Raw genomic sequence first — 17,739 nt, forward strand, 5'->3', positions numbered from 1 at the left:
TTATTTGTCATGTTTTAGTTCAAAATTGAACTAACAGACGACAAATATTCGAGAACGGATATAGTACTTGAAATTGGCATTCAAATATCTGATAATATCACTCTTTCTGGAACCAAACACCCCATTAATCTGAAGATGCGGCTAAGCAAAATAAACAATTTCGAACTTAATGTGAAGCAATAGTATCTAGCGCCAAACAAAACAGTGGACTAGGAGAGTAGGAGGTAAAGCTTTCACAATATTTTTCTTTTTTGTCTTCTTATCTTGAAATGCATATTATTTGAATAATGTGTCACAATTAAGAATGTGACTCAAACGAACTTGTTGTAATTCATTTGAGTAGGAGAGGGAAGATTCAAAGAAAATATGACAAAATGGTTGCAGAGTTCTAGAATGGGGATATGCAAAAGGGGAAGGTCAAGTCGAGGGTGTAATCCCATGTCTAGTTGATGGGGCTTTATCCATCCTCCAATATATAGACAATACAATTTTATTTGTGGATCACAGCCTCAAAAAATGCTAAAAATCTAAAGCTTATCGCCTTATCCTATATGTGCCTTCAAGTAAATATCGGAGGTAAAGGTAAACTTTCTCAACTTTAAAGCTCTTGGTTAAACCGATTGGGAGCCCTCCATCTCTCTTAAAGTTTGAACTAATCATTTCTTTTTCATTCCAATTCATGTCCTGATTCCTGAAGCTTTGCCAGGACCGGATTTTTTTTTTTTTGATTGAGCAATCTCCAATCAGCTTAAGCAAAGTATAATAGGCCAGTGGACAAACCAGCTATAGAGAATTGTATCAAAAAGAAAAGAAGATAAATAGTAGATTTGTCCTTGAAAGCCTATCTTCATAGACCTACAACCATGAATCTCACCACTGGAAAAACAACTGAATGAGAGATATAGAACTTACTGCTTTCTATCCCTGCATAGCTCCAAGAATACATTCCTACCAATGATTTCAAGTCGTCCGACTAATCGCGATTAGTTGGGCTGGTCGCCTGTTAACAGTCGATTATCCGGACAACTCGATTAGGGAGCCTGGTCGTCCTGATCGTCCGATTAGTCGACGATAAGGGCGATTAGTCGTCCGTTTTTCCAGTTTCTGGTCGTTGGTGCTAGGATTTTTGTGTTGGGCTACAGGACCAATGTTTTCGCTCATCTACAAGAACATTAAGTTCCGCCTCTTCTCTGCTAAAACCCTAAGGCTGCCTAAACCCTGCATGTATCCCTCTGCTGGGCGGTTGTTCCAGAGGTCCAGATCACCGGCCTCTCCACTCTCCAGCACTAGTGATCCCCTCTGCCCGAACTCCCGATCACCGACAGCTGCTCGCCTGCTCCAGTCACATGTGCCCCTCTGCCTGCTCCATAGCTCCAGTTCAGAACTCTAGAGTCCAGATCAACGGTGGGCGACGACTACTCCAGATCACCAGTGTCTCCAGCACCAGTGACGAGATGAGCTTGTCATCTCAAGGTCCCCCCTGCTCCCTCTCCCCCATCTCTGTAGTTCTGTTCTAGTTCTGTTCTGTCTGTGTCTCCCACCAATGATCAAACACTAATGGTTGTTGCTGCTCTAATCCTAAGCCGACTGCTGATTAGTGACTTGTACCTCTGCCTGTTATTTTGTATATCCTGTTGTTTATACCTATAGAAGTATAACTACCAGTCTAAAAGGTCTAGGACGACCAGGGACCGACTATGACCGACTAGGGGTCGACTAATCGTTCTGGTCGTCGCCTAATCGCGACCAGTGTTCGACCAGGCGACTTGAAATCATTGATTCCTACTAGTCAATCAAAGTCTTTCCTCTTTGGATGTGTGTGTTATACAACTGTAATGGGTCTAGGTCCAGTCCACATACTTTTCTGCTATTAATATAGTAGCCTAACTCTAATTAGGGTTTGGGGGGTTTTCAATAGTAACTTAAGAAAAACAAGCCAGGTAATATTGTTAAGAATGGAAGTGAGCCCAGCGGATGATTTGAATTTTGTAGTAGCTGATCGCTTGTTACTTATATGAAATGAAACAAGCGATCAGCCCACTTTCTACTTCTTGCGGGTGTTTGAGAGGCAACTAATCTATAAAACTTATAGTTTAAGTTTACAAGCTAGATTGTATTGAAGGAGCATAAGATTTAGATTTAGAGCTACTGAGCCTAGCAACATCTTAGTTCTTTTGTAGGTAATCGATCAACCAAGGAAGATTATTGAATTCGTCTAAACTAAGAGCATCTCCAACAATGTTTTAGATCAGTGTCCTATCTTGAAATATAAAGCTCAACTTATAAAAACGCTTTTGTTCTATTTTTATAACTTTTTAAGTGACACAAATATACTATAACCCAGATTAGTGCATTATCCTTATTTTCTATATTATCCTCAAACTTTTCTTTGGCAATAATTTAATTTATTTCCTAAAACACATAATTTAGGGCTTAGCTATTATTAGAGCTGAATTTGGTTTTAGTGCCATAAACACTTTCAATAATGTAGTACTTTAAATGTTTGGACTACACTATTTTAAGACGCCTTGTTGGAGATGCTTTAAGGAAGATGTCTAAGAACGCAGGTCTAGCATTTTAAACAATATTTGCTAATGCATAAAGCATGGCAAGTAAGGATTGATGCTTACTAAATGAAAACTTTAATTTCTATATTCAAAATCAGCCTTTCCTTTAACATCTCTGTTGCTAGAGATAGCACTGGTTGGATGTTACCAAACACCTCACTTTTATTTATAACTTCGATAGCTAGCACCAAAGTGCATAGTTACTAAGCTTATTACAACCACTCGTACGTACGCTGCTTAATCAAACTCGAAGGGATTATATTGTATTGTTTGTTTAGCTTCCAAGGAGAGCCAGCAGGAAGCTGCTGTAGTCACCCGAGGTTTCCTTGGCGATAGCCTGCTGCAAGGTACACGAAGCCCTCTTCTGGAACGCACCGCAGATGGCCCCCATGTCATCCTTCTCCGCGTGCAGCACCACCACCCGGGTCAGGCTATCCTCGTCGGTCCCTGCTGCCTCGCGCGTCGCGTTCCTCAGCACCTGCTTGATTAGTCGTCAATCTCAGATCGAATTATATATCCAGAAAATACAGTGGCAATAATCGACGACGAGACGGCGATGAACATCGATCATATATATATCGACCGACCACCTCTCTAACTAACCTTGGCGAAGTACTTGGTCGGATCCGCGACGCACCTCACCGCCGCCCGCAGCGCGCGGAGGTAGCCCGTGGGATCGTCGGCCCCGCGCGGCAGCGCCTTGGTGACGCTGCGGCGGTGCTCGTCCTGGTCCTTGAAGCAGCTGAACGTGGCCCTGAGCTGGGCCTTGCTCCGGGTGCCCAGGACCCTGATGAGCTCCTCGTGGTCGTGGCGGCCCCCCGCCGCGCCCGCGCTGTTCCTCACGGCCTCGTGCACGATCTTCGCCTCCGACCGCGCTAGCTCCGCGTCCACGTTGTCGTCGCCGTCGTACCTGTACGTGCTCACCAGCGCCAGCAGAAGCTGAAGGGCCGGAGTGGACGATGCATATGATATGCATGCACACGCCAAGCTGTCAACCTAACCTACCACACTGAACAGTGCAAATGGAGTGGAGTGCATGCAGGTGTGCGTGTGTACGTACGCTGCGAAGGTTGCCCGTGGCACGAGCGGCGACGTCTTCCTCCAGGGAGCGGCGGTACAGGACGTGGTAGGCTTGCTTGACGGACACGAGCTCCGCGGACGAGTTGGTGGCGCACGCGATCTCCACGACCACCGCGTACCGCTCCTGGACGCACTCCGTCGCGGCGTGCGCCATCGCAGCCTGCCTCTCGGCGGGGCCGAGCATCCAGTGGTACACCGCTCTCTGCAGGACGAGGAGGACGACGACCGTGTATAGCGATAGCCAGTGCGAGCAGATTAGACGGTGGCAAAAACGAGCTCAGCAGGAGGAGGATCGGATCGGAGGGCACCTCGAGGTCGCCGGTGAGCTCCGACTGCAGGCGCTGGATTAGGCTCTCGCTGTACTCGTGCTCGTACTCCAGCGCGATCTGCTTCCTCTGAGTGGCGTCGCGGTGGGCCAAGATGGAGATCACCGCCTGCTCGTCGGTGCCCCATCCTTTTTTTTTGTTGTTGAATGGACCACAAATACTCATCTCAGCAAAATTAGAATATCCATTCAAATTTAACAAACACCTACCTTTTTTCGACTGGAATGAAATATGAGGCAAATATTTGAGCATTTTTTTTACGCTAGAGCCAGAAAGCTAGATCAGGAGCAACCTTGGAAAGCCTTGAGGAGAGCCGCGGCGTCTTCGGCGGGGGAAGGGACAACTCGAGGAAGGGTAATCGTTGCCATTTTCTTCTCTTCTTCTTCTTCTTTCCTTGTTCTCCAGACTGGTTTATTGTCAATCGCCGCATTCCCCCCCTTGGTATTTATGGATAAGACTGTATCTTAGCGTTTGCTACCGGGCATTTATTAATCGAACGAAACCTTGAAGAAACCGCATGTCAATCGCGATTCAGCGTTACTCCGTTATTTTTTCCCCAGTTAGTTTTAGCTTTAACTACGGGGAGTTTCACAGTGTGATGCATGTGGTTTTCGATTTTTTTTAATGCCTCATTTGAACAAATGCACTAATATTCCGAACCGAAGTAGGAGTAGTAAATATATTTTTTTCTGAATCTTTTACGCTCAGTATGCGGCCGGTCTTTCTGGGCCGTACGGAACCTGATGGGCTTCACGAAGGGAGGAGGAACGAACGACGAGGCCCAGCAACCGGCAGCGCCGTGGACCCGCCCGTGTGGTAGGTTAAGGAGACAGCCCAGCGCGCACGACACCTTTGAGCGGCACACCCGCGCCTGACGTTGGCCGGGCAGCCGCCTGCTGCCGTCCTCCCACCTGTCCCGCGTGACGGCCTCACCACGCACCGCCTTCCCGAGACCACGTCTGGTCTCTGACTGACTACTAGGATGCTGCTGTACACCGCCTTGGCGTGTAAACGCTTGCGGGCGCGGGGTGTTTGACCCGCGCCCGGCCTGCGCCTGCCAGATTAGCCGCACCGGCACCGCGGTGGCGCGCCCACGTCAAAACCGGAGCGGACGCAGCGCAGCGCAGGCAGCCAAGCGGCGGCAGCGTCAGAGGTGGGAGAGGGGGAGTCAGTCTGCGTCTGCGTGTGTGGGACACACTGGGACACCGACACCTGCAGCGTTTTACGCGGCGGGGGAGGGAGAGAGAGATCCAGGGAGGGGGGGCCGTAGAAGATCTGGCTGCTGCTGCTGCCCTGCCCAGAAGGAGAAACAACTAGGATACCACCGCCACCGGCCCCCGGCAGGCGGCAGGCGGCAGGCGGGCGGGAGAGACGAAATCTAGGGAGGACTGACTGGACGGAGGAGGAGGAGGAGGAGGAGCGGGGAGATCTCTCGCTCTTCCGCCCATGGAGGAGCTGGGAGACGCCGGCCAGGGACCGCAAGGCGACGCCTCCGGGGCCCTTGTCAGGTGAGTTGTCCTGTCCTGTCCTCCGGTTCTCCCATCGCGAGCGCCGCCGGCTCGCGGTCCGTCCTTGCTCGTGCTCGGTGCTCGTCGAGCATTGCGGCGGCTGTGCGCCTGCGTGCCTGCCGATGCGCTTCTGTCTGGTGGGCTGGGTTGGGTTGCGTTGCGTTTGGGTAGCGTTGACGAGTCTCCTGCTGCTGACCTGGAGCTTCTCCTTCTCGCTGCTGTGCTCGTTTGGCGGCTGATTCGTTAGGACAAGTCTTCCACGGCTAGGAGAATTTTGTTCACGACACTATTTCTTCATCCGATCTTCGTTTCCAAATACAGTTCTTTTTTTTTTATTGTTAGCTTCAAGCTTTCTCGGTGGAGAATTTTGTAAGATAAACTTCTCGGGCTGAATTGGGCGAGACGGCTCAAAATTATTTCATACTGGAATTGCCTTGGAGAAATCAGCAGGGCTCGTTTTTAACTCTTTCCTTGAGGCGGATTAGATATATGACCTTGTATATATCTTATGACGATGAATTGCCCTGTTGGGTCAGGAAGAAGAGGATGCGGAGGAAGAGCACTGGCCCCGACTCCATTGCCGAGACGATCAGGTGGTGGAAAGAGCAGAACCAGAGGCTCCAGGACGAGAGCGGCTCCAGGAAGGCGCCGGCCAAGGGTTCCAAGAAAGGGTGCATGATGGGCAAAGGAGGGCCTGAGAACGTCAACTGCGTGTACCGCGGCGTGAGGCAGCGGACATGGGGCAAGTGGGTGGCGGAGATCCGCGAGCCCAACCGTGGCCGGCGGCTATGGCTGGGCTCCTTCCCTACCGCCGTGGAGGCCGCCCATGCATACGACGAGGCGGCGAAGGCGATGTACGGCCCCAAGGCACGCGTCAACTTCTCGGAGAGCTCTGCTGATGCCAACTCTGGCTGCACGTCGGCGCTTTCGCTGCTGGCGTCTAGTGTGCCGGCTGCCGCGTTGCAACAACGGTCTGATGAGAAAGTGGAGACTGAGGTGGAATCCGTGGAGACTGAGGAGGTGGTACATGAGGTGAAGACGGAAGCGAAGAATGGTGACTTGGGAAGCGTCAAGGTCACCTGCGTCATTCAGTCCGCGGAGGAGACTGTGCTACACAAGGAAGGGGACGTAAGTTATGATTACTTCAACGTGGAAGACGTCGTTGAGATGATAATTGTAGAATTGAACGCTGATAAAAAATTTGAGGCACATGAAGAATACCTTGATGGAGATGATGGGTTTAGCCTTTTTGCATATTAGAAAGCACGGTCATTGGGGGGGGGGGGGGGGGGGGGGGGGGGAGTAGTAGGAATAGCTTCATTCTAGATGATGCTGATGAGACATAGCTTTATACTATGAGCCAACCGGTACAACAAGTTGTCCTTTGTGTTGAGTTCCTGTACTATAGTAGGGATGAGTTCGTGTTTAATGAGCTCTCTTGGCTGTTAATATTGCACATTTGTTCGGGTGGGGTGAACTCTAAATTAGCTCAAGAAAAAGGAATAAATTTTTAGGATTGCATTAAATCGCAAGGCAGGCATATGAGGAAGTCATTTCGATGTAACAGTACATTCAGTTACAATAGAGTATCATACTCTTTTTTGTGCCCCCCAAATATGCATGGATTTTTTCGATGTCTATGGTTCTACACTGCTATACAGCCATTCATTTCAGAGTACAAGTGGTTTATGAAAACTTGGTAAGGGGGAGCTGCAGGCATTCTCTAAATTCAAGCCATCTCGTTTCGTTGTGGAAGGTCCGTTGTTTGTTAGGCCAGTAGGTTAGCCAAATCCAGCCTCGGATTTGCCAGTTCATAGTCTGTCCTAACGCTGCACCACATACCTTCCACCAGACACTGTCTCCATACTCGTCACGTGCGAAAATGACACCGCCCTGCTTTGTGAAGGGGCGGTACGCATTTGAGTACCTGTCACGGAACCAGGCCTTCGGTTGGAGCAGAGAAATCTTTGAAGGTTTCGAGGAATAAACCTCCCTCCCATTGACACCGTCATGAAGAAACCAGTTCAAGGTTGCAGTGTTCCCATGCACAGACTGCTCGAATTTCCAGGGCTTCATGGCTAGTGTAAGGCTTTCAGTTACTGACGCCTTCAGGCCAAATGCGTTTGGGGGTTCAAATGAACCCTCAAAGCCCTTCTCGATGCCGAATTCGTGTGTGGGGTTGTCGTTGGACTTGCCGACAGAAACAGAGAGCACATCAGATTGTTGCGTAGGTGTGATTTGCAGCATCACACGAGATGGGAAGTGCTTCTCTTCGGAGCCATATCCACGCTCCGCCATAAGGGTCTCGGAGACCAAAGAGTCCACATCACACCTGTGATAGCTGCCAAAAGTGAGTGGTTTTTTTCCCCCCCTTTTATGTTGTTTTATTATTAGATAGTCCATGTATATGGACAAATGTTTTTTTCAATAAAGTTGATTTATATAGTTAATCATAGTATGAATTTCTAGGAAAGAGAATATAAACCTGAATCCAGTTCATGTTATAGAAACAACTGATTCTTACATGTTAAAACAACTGACCTTACGTTGTCCACCTTCACCTCGACATCGATCCAGTTATCCCTTCTTGTCGTTCTATAGGCCAGCTGAATGACACACTCGACTTGTTGATAAATGAGTGAGAAGAGGAGACGCTCATCCTGTGGTGTCTCTGCAGCTTCCTCCATACCCATGGCTATGACCGGGCAGTACAGCTGCACCTTCCAGAGCCCGCTTGCTGAGACGGCGTATGAGAAGAGCGGCGACGGCGGGCCGGACGAGCGGCTCGAGGATCTCAGCTCGACTATCCAGTTGGTTACTGCGAGGTTCATCGTCTGCATCCACTGGTCCTCGAGGTTTGCACCGAGCATCCTCACAAGGCTCTTTGCGGCATCTCTGCACCTCGAACCAGTGAGCTGGGCTCCTAGTGAACCCAAGCATCCTGGACGGAGGTCGCGAGGGACCTCGAAGATGCACAGCAGGAAGGCCAGGGACAAGAAAGCTATGTTGAACACGTCGCTGAAGTTGCCACGAGGCTGTGCCCCAGGGAACCGAAACGACGAGTTCTTGTCTGGACAGTACTTCAGCACGGAGTTGACGATGTTGACGAAGATGTGTATGATATCCTGTTCGTCTAGAGTTTGCTGCGTCTTTGTTTTCAGGTGGACTGGCTGTGACTTCCACAGCGAAACTGGCATGCTGTAGTTTGCGAAGACGGAGAAGATAACATAAGGAGGCTGTGCGATGGAAGTAGTTTTCGTAACCGAGAGGTTTATCGATGGCTGTGGCTGTGACGACGAAGATGATGATGATGGCGTGGCGCAGATGCAAAGGGACATGGTGTTGGTGCGCCACTGGGTGAATGGGGGCAGGCTGGCGATCCAAGCCCAGACATTGGGCGTGAAGTTGGATGTCATCGTTGCTATGGTGCTGGAAACTTAGCTTGCTCTGGTGCTGGAAACTTAAGCTGGTAGTTTGCTCTGGTGCTTGAAACTTTGAGCTGGTGGGTTGGTTTTATAGAGGAGAGGAAGGAAGGCAGTGTTTTGGGGGAATTCTGGTCGACGATGATTGATGTCCAATAAGGCCCGTCAAAGTTTTCAGGTAAAACGGATTCTCTGTTTGAAGATGGGTGTGTCTGAGTTGAAGAATTCCTGTTGTCAATTGGAACTTGAGGAATCTCCCTCGGTAGCTTTTATATTTCCGTGCTGAGCCAAAGGTAAACCGGTGCTGAAGTTGGCATCTTATGCTGTAGCGAAGAAAACTGAAGAATTCCAGGATGATTGCTTTCACTGAGGAACAACAACACGGAGGTGTGCTGGTTTGCACGTCTGATGGTGTCCACTGATGATTTTTAGATTCTGCCGTTCTGGACGATGAACGGATGCTCAGCCTTGTACGGGAACCTGTCGATTGGTAATCGGAAAAATTCCTTTTTTGTTTGTCTTGTCTGTGCTAAGATAACCAGCCCTCATCCGGATATAACGCGCAAGGCAATCAGACGTCTTTGGCTGACTGAACTGAACAGGCCCACAGTCGCGCGCATCTTTGCTCCGATGGTTTGGCAGACCAAATCCCTCGAGTTAGGTTCGTATTCCTTGCTTAGCAGCGTTGCACTCGGTTCACCAAACACATTGCATTGCCCCAGAGTCCAGATTCCACCAACCGCTCGCACAAAAGCGATCAGAGCGATTCCCTTGCAGCGACGATTATGAACCGGCTGCCAATTTGAGCTATCGGCAGCATTCAGCAATTGGTCCCCATCTTCCTACGTCTCATCACCTACCATGACACCATGTCTAGTTTCTCAAAAGCGCAAACAGCAGCAGACTGCCTGGACATTACACAGCAGAACATGCTACTGTGGCCCTTAGCCATTTGGTGGTGCTCTGTGATTGTCAATTCCCAAATGCACCACCAGAACATTTGGTGGCTTTGTCTAATACTCTCTCCATCCCCCAAATAAATTAACTTTTATAGTTACCTTAAGTTCAACATTTCTAACGTTTGCAAAAGTTTGGCTCAATTCACCTCTAGAAGTTGATTTGTTCACGGACGGAAGTAGTATAAGTAGGGGGGGGGGGAGGCAGCAAAATTTCTCTCAACCCAGGTATACTCGGACCAACGTGGTAGGAGTAGGACCAGCAGGAGGGCAAAGGCTGCGAACCATGAGTGACTGCTGGTTGCAAAAAAAAAAAAAAAAAAAAAAAGGTAGGGTATGAGATCCGCGATCATGTCAAACGGTGATAGCGCAGGCAAAGGCCCTCTTCCCTACGGATTTGCAGCCAGAGATCGACCAGCCTTGCCTCTCATTGTAGACCTCCACCTGCAAAACAGCAGCAGTAGAAATTCATCAAGACTTCTCAAACAAGTCCAGGGAAAATAGATCGTGCAGACTTACAGTCCCGAGAGTTTCTCCAGCATCGTTGACCCCACCAATGAAGTACAGATTGCCGTCCATCGTCACCGCGCATCCGTATCCTCTTGCAATGCTGCATGAACGGCCTATCCTCCATGAATTGGCACGCGGATCAAAGATTTCTACGGTGGAAATATTGCTGTTTCCATCGTACCCTCCCACAGCGAATCTGAAACATAAGCTACCCAGCTCAGTGTACACAACAACGAGGCAGATTTCCTATAAACAAAAAATGAGGCAGATTATGCAACTCTTGGGTTTGGGTTGCAAGGAGGTCACAGGATGGAGAGAAAAGAGTCCCAGGACTCACAAGGATTCCCCCATGACAGCTACGGAGTGGGATCCTCTTCTTGCACTCATACTTGGTAGCAGAGTCCAGAAACCTTCCCTTGGGTCATATCTTTCTGCTGATCTGTGTATTACCGTCATTTTGTCAGTAGGAGAGTCAAAAGACATCTGAATCACAATCATACTATGGAAAGAATGGTCAAGGATCATACTGTAAGTACGTGTTGCCATCATAACCACCAGTTACATAGAGTGTGCCACTTAATACGGCAGCAGCAGCAGCAAATCTCTGGAACAGCATATATAACAAACAAAATCAAGAATTGAGTTCTAAACCCTAAACCATCGTGGGTAAGCTAGATAACACAAAACAATCAAGTCATGGACACATGCAGATGATCCTTATCCTACAGAGACAAGATCACATGAAATACCACCCAATTCTCTCCAGCAAATGCTCTCATGCATTGCAATTTGATGCATATTCCCTTCCAGCCATATATAAGTAATGTTTTGGGGTTGTCTTAAATCAACCATTTCGAGCTTTTGCTGCATTTTACTTTTTAAATGTTCAGTTTGCATATTTGAGAATGGTAACAGTAGATTTATATCAAAATGTAGTCTCATAAAAGTGCATAGATATTTCATAACAAAAAGTACTAGTCAGTTGTGTTTTGCAGACCATGTCAATGCCCAGATCGTCACTTATTTGTGAATGGATGTAGTAGTTTGGTACAAACTGGAAAAGTATTTGTGAAAAATAAGTACGGTATATGTTATTAGTTCAAAAAATCTACATTACATTAGAGATATGCAGAACTAGTTCCATATAATATACACACTCACCATCCCAATGCTTAAACAGATATCCATATTCTAAAGCAGTCGATAATTACTGATCTTACTATAAGAATGAACACTGCCTTGTCAATTAATGACAAACAAACAATAATAAAATAATATTGTGATCTGGAACCTTTATCTATAGATTTCAAAAAAATTCTCCGTCATTATATGGATCTTGAACTTTGTTAACCATAACACGAGAATACAGAATAGATTGGTGGGGAAGGCATCGATATTACATCTCCCTTCATTCGAAATTGTAAGTCATTCTAGCTTTGTCCTGAGTCAAGCTTATGTAGTTTTCACCAAGTTCGTAGAAAAATGCACAAACATCAACATAAACTAGATTTATAAGGTACAGCATAACATATATTTTGATAGTGTATTTGTATGATATTGTAGATGTTAATATATTTTTCTATAAACTTGGTCAAAGTTGGACAAGTGTGACCTAGCACAAAGCTAGAATGACTTACTATTTGGAACAGAGTGAGTAGTTTAGAACATTCTACTCTATATCAAACAAACTAAGGCCCTGTTTGAATCCTTGGAATTGAATTCCATTCTAATAATTATAATTTAGGTGCAGAGCAATTAAGCTAATATGATTTTATAAGGAATATATTTTTGTATCACTATTGGCCATATAGGAGAGATATTTATGTGCTATGTTTCTACTACAGGAGAGCGAGGCAAAGAGCGTGTTATAAATAGCAGAGTAGAAGCATAGCTGATACATAAAATTAATTTTCATCCCTCCACTCTATGAATTTGAGATAGTCTTATATTTGAACTTCGGAAAGTGGTGGAATGTTAAATTCCAAACTAAATAGCCTATTCCATTATGTAGATTCTAATTCCTCCAAAATGAACGGATCCAAATGGCCCCTAAATGTAATAGGAAGTAACACTGTGAGGTCATACCTTTTGCCGCATTGACACATTGTCTATCCATCTCCCAAGTGCTGGGTCAAACATTTCAACTTCTGAGAAAACTGCAGACCCATCTCCACCACCAATAGCAAATATTTTATCATTCAATGTAGTTCCAGCAAGGCTTCCTTTTGCATGTTTCAAACGGGGGCATGCTATCCATTTATTACTGCCCATCCTGTAGCATTCCACTTCAATAAAAGGAATGCAGATAGTCAACAGCTTGGAACTTATATAAAACACTTGATCATGTTAGAACTTTTACCTGTGTGATACCATGAACTGCCATTCCCACCACCAAAAATATAGAGATGGTCCTTCAATGCAACAGCGGCTGCATATGCACGGGCTGAGCTCATTGAACACAGAGGCACTACTCTGTCTGTCGTAGGGCAAAAGGAATCTAGTGATGACAGGCAAGTACTGCCCCTGTAGCCACCCATTAAGATTATTGATGGCCCTTCCATATTATCATGTCGACTACCAAGGAGTGGGACTAAAGAGTTATAGTTTGATTGTAGTTTCTCATACTGATATTCCAGCTCCTGAATTCTTCTTCCTGTGTCCTTCATTGATTCCCTCAGAAACAGTATTTCTTTATCTGACTCAGACTGGTAGATAGAAGAACCACAATTAGGAGAGAGATGCACATATATCATGCATCAATACCACACAACTCAGCATCAAGCATATCTAAAGGGTACAGATACCATACGTAATTCCACAATTCTAGTGAACATTTGAGCTAACTTCAAAATCCAAGAAACCACAGATATGCTAAGGCAGATCCGGAGCCAATGAGAAAAGTAAACTAATCTGTTTATACTCTTATGGATAATGAAGTTTTCATTCTTCCACCTAAACGGTCAAGAAGAGCAGTACCAGTTTTTTCTCCATTGCTTGGTTCCTCTTGGATAACTCTTTGACAATGTGAAGCAGCTACAAACAACAAGACATATCAGATAGGACTGCCATAACAAACATTACAAATCATACAGTTGAAAATATGGAGCGTAATCTGAAAGTAATTTCTGTCAAAGAAGCACCTCAGCATTTCCACGAGATTGCCCCAGTGATGTCAGGTCTTTAATACATACATCACCCACTGAAGTGGAATTAGATGGGTCTGTGGGGAGAGTGGCATCAAACTGTGCTTCTTGAGGCATTGATTTATTTGAAGCAGAATCCACAGTGTCCTTGGAGGATTCAGCCTCATGCTGTCGTAAAACAAACATATCTTGTTGTTTCTGCGTAACAGCCACTTCACCATATTGTTCAACATGTGGTGGATTAATATGTGGATGGTCATTATTGACAAATTCAGTTCCTTCCTTGGTCGTAACATCATCCCAGTTAGAAGCCTCCTTGTCAAGGTGGCTCGTTGACGTTCTACTCTCACTAGCATATTCACCATCTGGATCAACCAAATTGTAAGGGTCAATACAATGAGATTCAGAAGAAACATCAAATGGGTTGAGATCCTTTATATAGGACTCAGACTTCACATTACCAGGATTGACATATGCTTCGACTATTGGAGATTGAATAGATTTGGAAGGATGACATTTGTTTGAAACATCATGAACAGGGGCAGGCTTAAACAAAAATATCAAAGCTCTTGTTTGTTCATGGTCTAGCTCAAAGAAGAAGTGCCGAGGTTTGTAATAATTGCCACTGATCACACTTTGGAATTGAGATTCTGGAACTGGAAGGCAGGCAGTCTTCATAGAGATGAGGACCTTCAAAATACATAAGTCGCTCACAAGTAAGTAAGCTTACGAACCTATGACCAGATTAAACATACATACACGGGTGAATGTACGGTGCTGCATAAATGGAATGATTCTTATTTGATGATACCTGTGCAGGAAATTGTGTCTTTATTCTACCACCATCACTCCAAGCAAATTGGTCAATGTTAAGCTTGCCAGCACTTGCAGCCTCATAAATTCCATGCATTTTTCGATCGCTATAATTGAACAGAAATAGAGGCATGCCAGGTTTGACATTCTTCACATATGAGAAATGGCTTGAAGGCAAACCTATTGAACAAAATGCTGACGAGTATAAGTCAATGTTCCAAAAAGCTAAGAAGTGAAGTGAGGACGGCAGTTTATAGTTTTATAGGAATGATGATTTAATTGCAGTAGTGGCATTGCAATATAAGGTGAAAAAGGAATTGCTAGTTGAAAAAGGTGAAAAGGAATTTACTAACCAAACAGCTGTTTAGAGAGGCATTCACCGATTGTGTTGTGTTTGCAGCCAAAAATCACTCCTCCTAGCTCATCTTCCCGAAGATTACGGGCAGCAACAGGATATGTTCCATACCTTTCATTGGTTTGATTTTGTGTCTGTGCACTTGGTGTTGCAGTAAAAAAGGTTTCAATCTTCCTTCCAGCACCCATTTTTTGAAAATCATGAAAAACATGTAAAATGGCAACAATAATATGCATACAGCACACATGCAGGGGCAAGTTGGACAAACAAACTCGTTAGGCTATCTCCAACAGCTTAACCATCCTCATCCTCATATTCAAACTCCACTCTGCAAACAGTGCAGTCTACGGGGCAAAACAGTGCTTACGGGGGCAAAACAGTGCTTACAGGGCAGAACAGTGTTTTGAGTGACCATATGGGGTGAACTGCTGGAGACAATCTTACAAAGATAACTCACCATAGGTAGCAACTCAGAGTAATATGGAGTAATAAATGTCCAAAAATATATTTGGAACCAGTAACACAGCTAGGACTACCAAGCCACCAAGGAGAAGCAAAGAGCAGAGAAAAAGGGAAGTAATGTACAGAACATCTACCAACAAGAGAAGGGAAACGAAAATTTAAAGAATCAAGGACTCCCAGTTACTAGTTCATAGTTATGTTCGCCTCATAAGAGTTGTTCCTCGTCTCAACTGCTTATCAAAAGTCCATTCTTTGATAAAACTTGAAATAATTTCCAAACTCATGCTTTGCCATATGCACCTTTAAAAAAATATAAAAAAAATACAACAGTTAAAATATTTTGCCTCCCAAATCCCCAGACCTCCAAATACCAAAACCGCAGCAATTTTGGGAGCCAAGGTGCACCGGAATTGCACTGTAATTACCAGAATTACACTGGAATTACCGGAATTATAAGCGATTAACTGTTAGAACAAATGCAGTTCTGAAAAATAGCAAAAATATTCCACCAAATTCCGAACCCTTACGAATTGCATTAGAAAAAAGACCCAGAGGAAGCACACGCGAAAAGCAGCAAATGTTTCGCAGGAAGAGGTCAAATCGTTGGGAGATGTCCTGTATGTGGGGGAGTATCTTTTAGGAAGATGTACAGATAGGGAGAAGAAGTATGAAGGGAATGGTTGGAGATGGCCTTCCAAAGCCCGCAAATTCCAACCCAAACTGTCCAAAATTCAGAACCACATCAACCCGTTGCATCCCAGGCTCGCGCATTCAGTCAGCCCCCATCTCCCCCAAACCCTAGCCCTGAAAGGCCGAAACCAGTCAAAACGGCGTCGCATCGCCGACTGGGCACCCACAGAAAGGCAAGCCGCAAGCGCCAACTCCGTGCCCGCAACCTCCCAACCACAACCACAAAACCCGCCTAAAACCCCACCAAAACGGGGGTAAAACAGCACCAATCGCGCCCAGACCGTGAAGAAGAGGCAGAGGAGACGGATCACTTACGTGCTTGGGTGCCGGGGAGCAGGGTTCATCGTAGATGCTGCTAGAATCTAGTTCGATGGCCTCGCCAGCGCGCGGCAGCGCCAGAGGTAGTAGGCGCTCGTATCGGCCGCTTGCGTGGGCTAGAATTGGGTGTGCGCGCAGCACGTGCCAGGCCACAAGTGCGGTGAGGCTGAATGCCTGAATCCAATGGTTCCCATTCCCGTATTGGTACCATTTAATGATATTTTAATACTTTCTCATAAAAGATTCTTCTCTATTTCTCCTCCTTTAAATCCCCTGTTTAATTAACTTTATATATTATAACTCAATTATTTAATATTTTATATCGGTTCCTAAAGTTTTAAACAATATATCACACGTTGTTATCACTTTTTTAGAGCTTGAAATTGGTTAATTTCATAAATAAACATAGTGATTAGTGAACGAAGGGAGATTAGAGCTTCCCTGTTCGGATAGGGAGAAGGTATTCTCACACTAAGGGCTTGTTCGGTTAAGGCTAAATTAAAGAGGATTAAATCACTTCTAGTTAAAATTGAAAAATTGAATAGAATCTTTCTCAATCTCCTTCCATCCATATGCCACCGAACATAGCCTAAGCAGGGTGAGCGAGTGGGAGAATTGTTGGAGCAGGTGAGTGAGCAGTCGTACACTGGAAAGGAAGAGGGGGAGTCATTGGAGACTACCTGATGAGGCTCCCTCGGTTTTGATTTGAGTTGCTATGCCCAGTTCAAAATGCATGACATGCTAATAGGAGTAGGGATGAAAACGATTAGGATTGGTCGAAATAACTCATTTCCTGATTTCATTTTTTTCATTTTTTTGGAAACGGGATCCAAAATAGGACAAATGGAAACGGGATTAGCGGGATGACAAAAATGAACGGAACAAATCGATAATGGATTACAGTCATACGTAAAAAGCGGAAACATCACCGCATAAAGTATAAATGAATTAGTATTGCGGTCAGTTGAAACATCTCATTTAAACATATGGAAGCAATATATTATAATATACATATGGCTCAAGTGCCTCACCCTAAGAATCAGTTCACCAAGCAACCACCCAGGACAAATAATACAACTACTAAGACTATTATGGCTCTCGTCTTGACCAAGTAATTAGGAAAAACTATGTGGCCATTAGCTATGATAGATGGAAATGGAGAAATGATTTTTGGCCCAACTTTCTCTTTATTAGGCCTTGGATGGGATGCCCTATATGGCCTATGTGTGAGGATTGCGGAGAGAGAGAGAGTATGGGAGATCGCCCTAGGTATTCTGCCATAGTCTAATACGCACGGGAGATCCTCTGTAAAGGTCTCGTAGAGAACCCTACCATGCCTCACAGAAAGAAGTGAAAGATCTTGCAAACCCAGGCAAGTGGGTACCACGACTTGTGGGTAAAGTTGTACAACCTCTACAAAGTGTCAAAAATTGGTTAATGAGACGTGCTCATGATCAAGAACAACCTTGATGTCCTCACATATTAGTGTTTTGGTTTTCAGAAACCTTAAAATTTCACAATGTGACTTGGTGATATGTCCACTGTGAGATGTTGTGGATGGCCCTCGGTGAGATGCAGCGGATGGTCCT

The 17,739-nt window shown here is 45.5% G+C and overlaps 4 protein-coding genes across 8 annotated transcripts; 1 reads left to right on the top strand and 3 right to left on the bottom strand.

Moving 5' to 3' along the window:
• Window positions 1-2,711: 2,711 nt before the first annotated feature.
• On the bottom strand, window positions 2,712-5,159 carry LOC103634843 (annexin-like protein RJ4). 2 transcript variants are annotated; one of them, XM_023300799.2, is made up of 5 exons: window positions 4,266-5,159; window positions 3,956-4,101; window positions 3,628-3,849; window positions 3,171-3,477; window positions 2,712-3,045 (listed from the first exon to the last, which is right to left on the bottom strand). In XM_023300799.2, exons 1-5 carry the CDS (start codon window positions 4,339-4,341, stop codon window positions 2,999-3,001), a joined length of 798 nt encoding a protein of 265 aa, XP_023156567.1. In that variant the 5' UTR covers window positions 4,342-5,159; the 3' UTR covers window positions 2,712-2,998. The 2 variants fall into 2 exon arrangements, with proteins under 2 accessions (XP_023156567.1, XP_008655655.1); XM_008657433.2 differs by having other exon boundaries at window positions 3,171-3,506; window positions 4,266-4,912.
• LOC100286109 (dehydration-responsive element-binding protein 2A) lies at window positions 4,996-7,096 on the top strand. 2 transcript variants are annotated; one of them, NM_001372391.2, is made up of 2 exons: window positions 4,996-5,481; window positions 6,018-7,089. In NM_001372391.2, the coding sequence occupies exons 1-2, from the start codon at window positions 5,420-5,422 to the stop codon at window positions 6,739-6,741; spliced, it is 786 nt and encodes a 261-aa protein (NP_001359320.1). In that variant the 5' UTR covers window positions 4,996-5,419; the 3' UTR covers window positions 6,742-7,089. The 2 variants fall into 2 exon arrangements, with proteins under 2 accessions (NP_001359320.1, XP_020397779.1); XM_020542190.3 differs by having other exon boundaries at window positions 5,466-5,481; window positions 5,824-7,096.
• Window positions 7,025-8,951, bottom strand: LOC100192776 (uncharacterized). Its single transcript, NM_001137972.1, has 2 exons — window positions 8,023-8,951; window positions 7,025-7,813 (listed from the first exon to the last, which is right to left on the bottom strand). The coding sequence occupies exons 1-2, from the start codon at window positions 8,895-8,897 to the stop codon at window positions 7,168-7,170; spliced, it is 1,521 nt and encodes a 506-aa protein (NP_001131444.1). The 5' UTR covers window positions 8,898-8,951; the 3' UTR covers window positions 7,025-7,167.
• Window positions 8,952-9,872: 921 nt separating this feature from the next.
• On the bottom strand, window positions 9,873-16,325 carry LOC113687179 (uncharacterized). Of its 3 annotated transcripts, none has more exons than XM_035961566.1 (12): window positions 16,148-16,325; window positions 14,679-14,854; window positions 14,324-14,505; window positions 13,974-14,202; window positions 13,510-13,877; window positions 13,346-13,402; window positions 12,729-13,074; window positions 12,455-12,654; window positions 10,897-10,973; window positions 10,707-10,808; window positions 10,379-10,565; window positions 9,873-10,303 (listed from the first exon to the last, which is right to left on the bottom strand). In XM_035961566.1, exons 1-12 carry the CDS (start codon window positions 16,174-16,176, stop codon window positions 10,214-10,216), a joined length of 2,043 nt encoding a protein of 680 aa, XP_035817459.1. In that variant the 5' UTR covers window positions 16,177-16,325; the 3' UTR covers window positions 9,873-10,213. The 3 variants fall into 3 exon arrangements, with proteins under 3 accessions (XP_035817459.1, XP_035817458.1, NP_001354420.1); XM_035961565.1 differs by having other exon boundaries at window positions 14,679-15,442; window positions 16,148-16,225; NM_001367491.2 differs by having other exon boundaries at window positions 9,944-10,303; window positions 14,679-14,821; window positions 16,148-16,293.
• Between the last annotated feature and the right edge of the window lie 1,414 nt (window positions 16,326-17,739).

Source organism: Zea mays, chromosome 8, assembly GCF_902167145.1.
Source record: "Zea mays cultivar B73 chromosome 8, Zm-B73-REFERENCE-NAM-5.0, whole genome shotgun sequence".
In the NCBI taxonomy this organism is placed as follows: domain Eukaryota; kingdom Viridiplantae; phylum Streptophyta; class Magnoliopsida; order Poales; family Poaceae; genus Zea; species Zea mays.

Coding starts and splice junctions, on each gene's coding strand:
- LOC103634843 (XM_008657433.2), bottom strand. CDS start 4,341: ATGGCAACGATTACCCTTCCTCGAGTTGTCCCTTCCCCCGCCGAAGAC. Junction 4,102..4,265: donor TCTCCTCAAGGCTTTCCAAG/GTTGCTCCTGAT, acceptor ACAAAAAAAAAG/GATGGGGCACCGACGAGCAG. Junction 3,850..3,955: donor AGCTCACCGGCGACCTCGAG/GTGCCCTCCGAT, acceptor CTCGTCCTGCAG/AGAGCGGTGTACCACTGGAT.
- LOC100286109 (NM_001372391.2), top strand. CDS start 5,420: ATGGAGGAGCTGGGAGACGCCGGCCAGGGACCGCAAGGCGACGCCTCC. Junction 5,482..6,017: donor GCCTCCGGGGCCCTTGTCAG/GTGAGTTGTCCT, acceptor CTGTTGGGTCAG/GAAGAAGAGGATGCGGAGGA.
- LOC100192776 (NM_001137972.1), bottom strand. CDS start 8,897: ATGACATCCAACTTCACGCCCAATGTCTGGGCTTGGATCGCCAGCCTG. Junction 7,814..8,022: donor GTGAAGGTGGACAACGTAAG/GTCAGTTGTTTT, acceptor CAGCTATCACAG/GTGTGATGTGGACTCTTTGG.
- LOC113687179 (XM_035961565.1), bottom strand. CDS start 14,916: ATGCATATTATTGTTGCCATTTTACATGTTTTTCATGATTTTCAAAAA. Junction 10,566..10,706: donor GCTGTCATGGGGGAATCCTT/GTGAGTCCTGGG, acceptor CTTATGTTTCAG/ATTCGCTGTGGGAGGGTACG. Junction 10,304..10,378: donor CTGGAGAAACTCTCGGGACT/GTAAGTCTGCAC, acceptor GCTGTTTTGCAG/GTGGAGGTCTACAATGAGAG.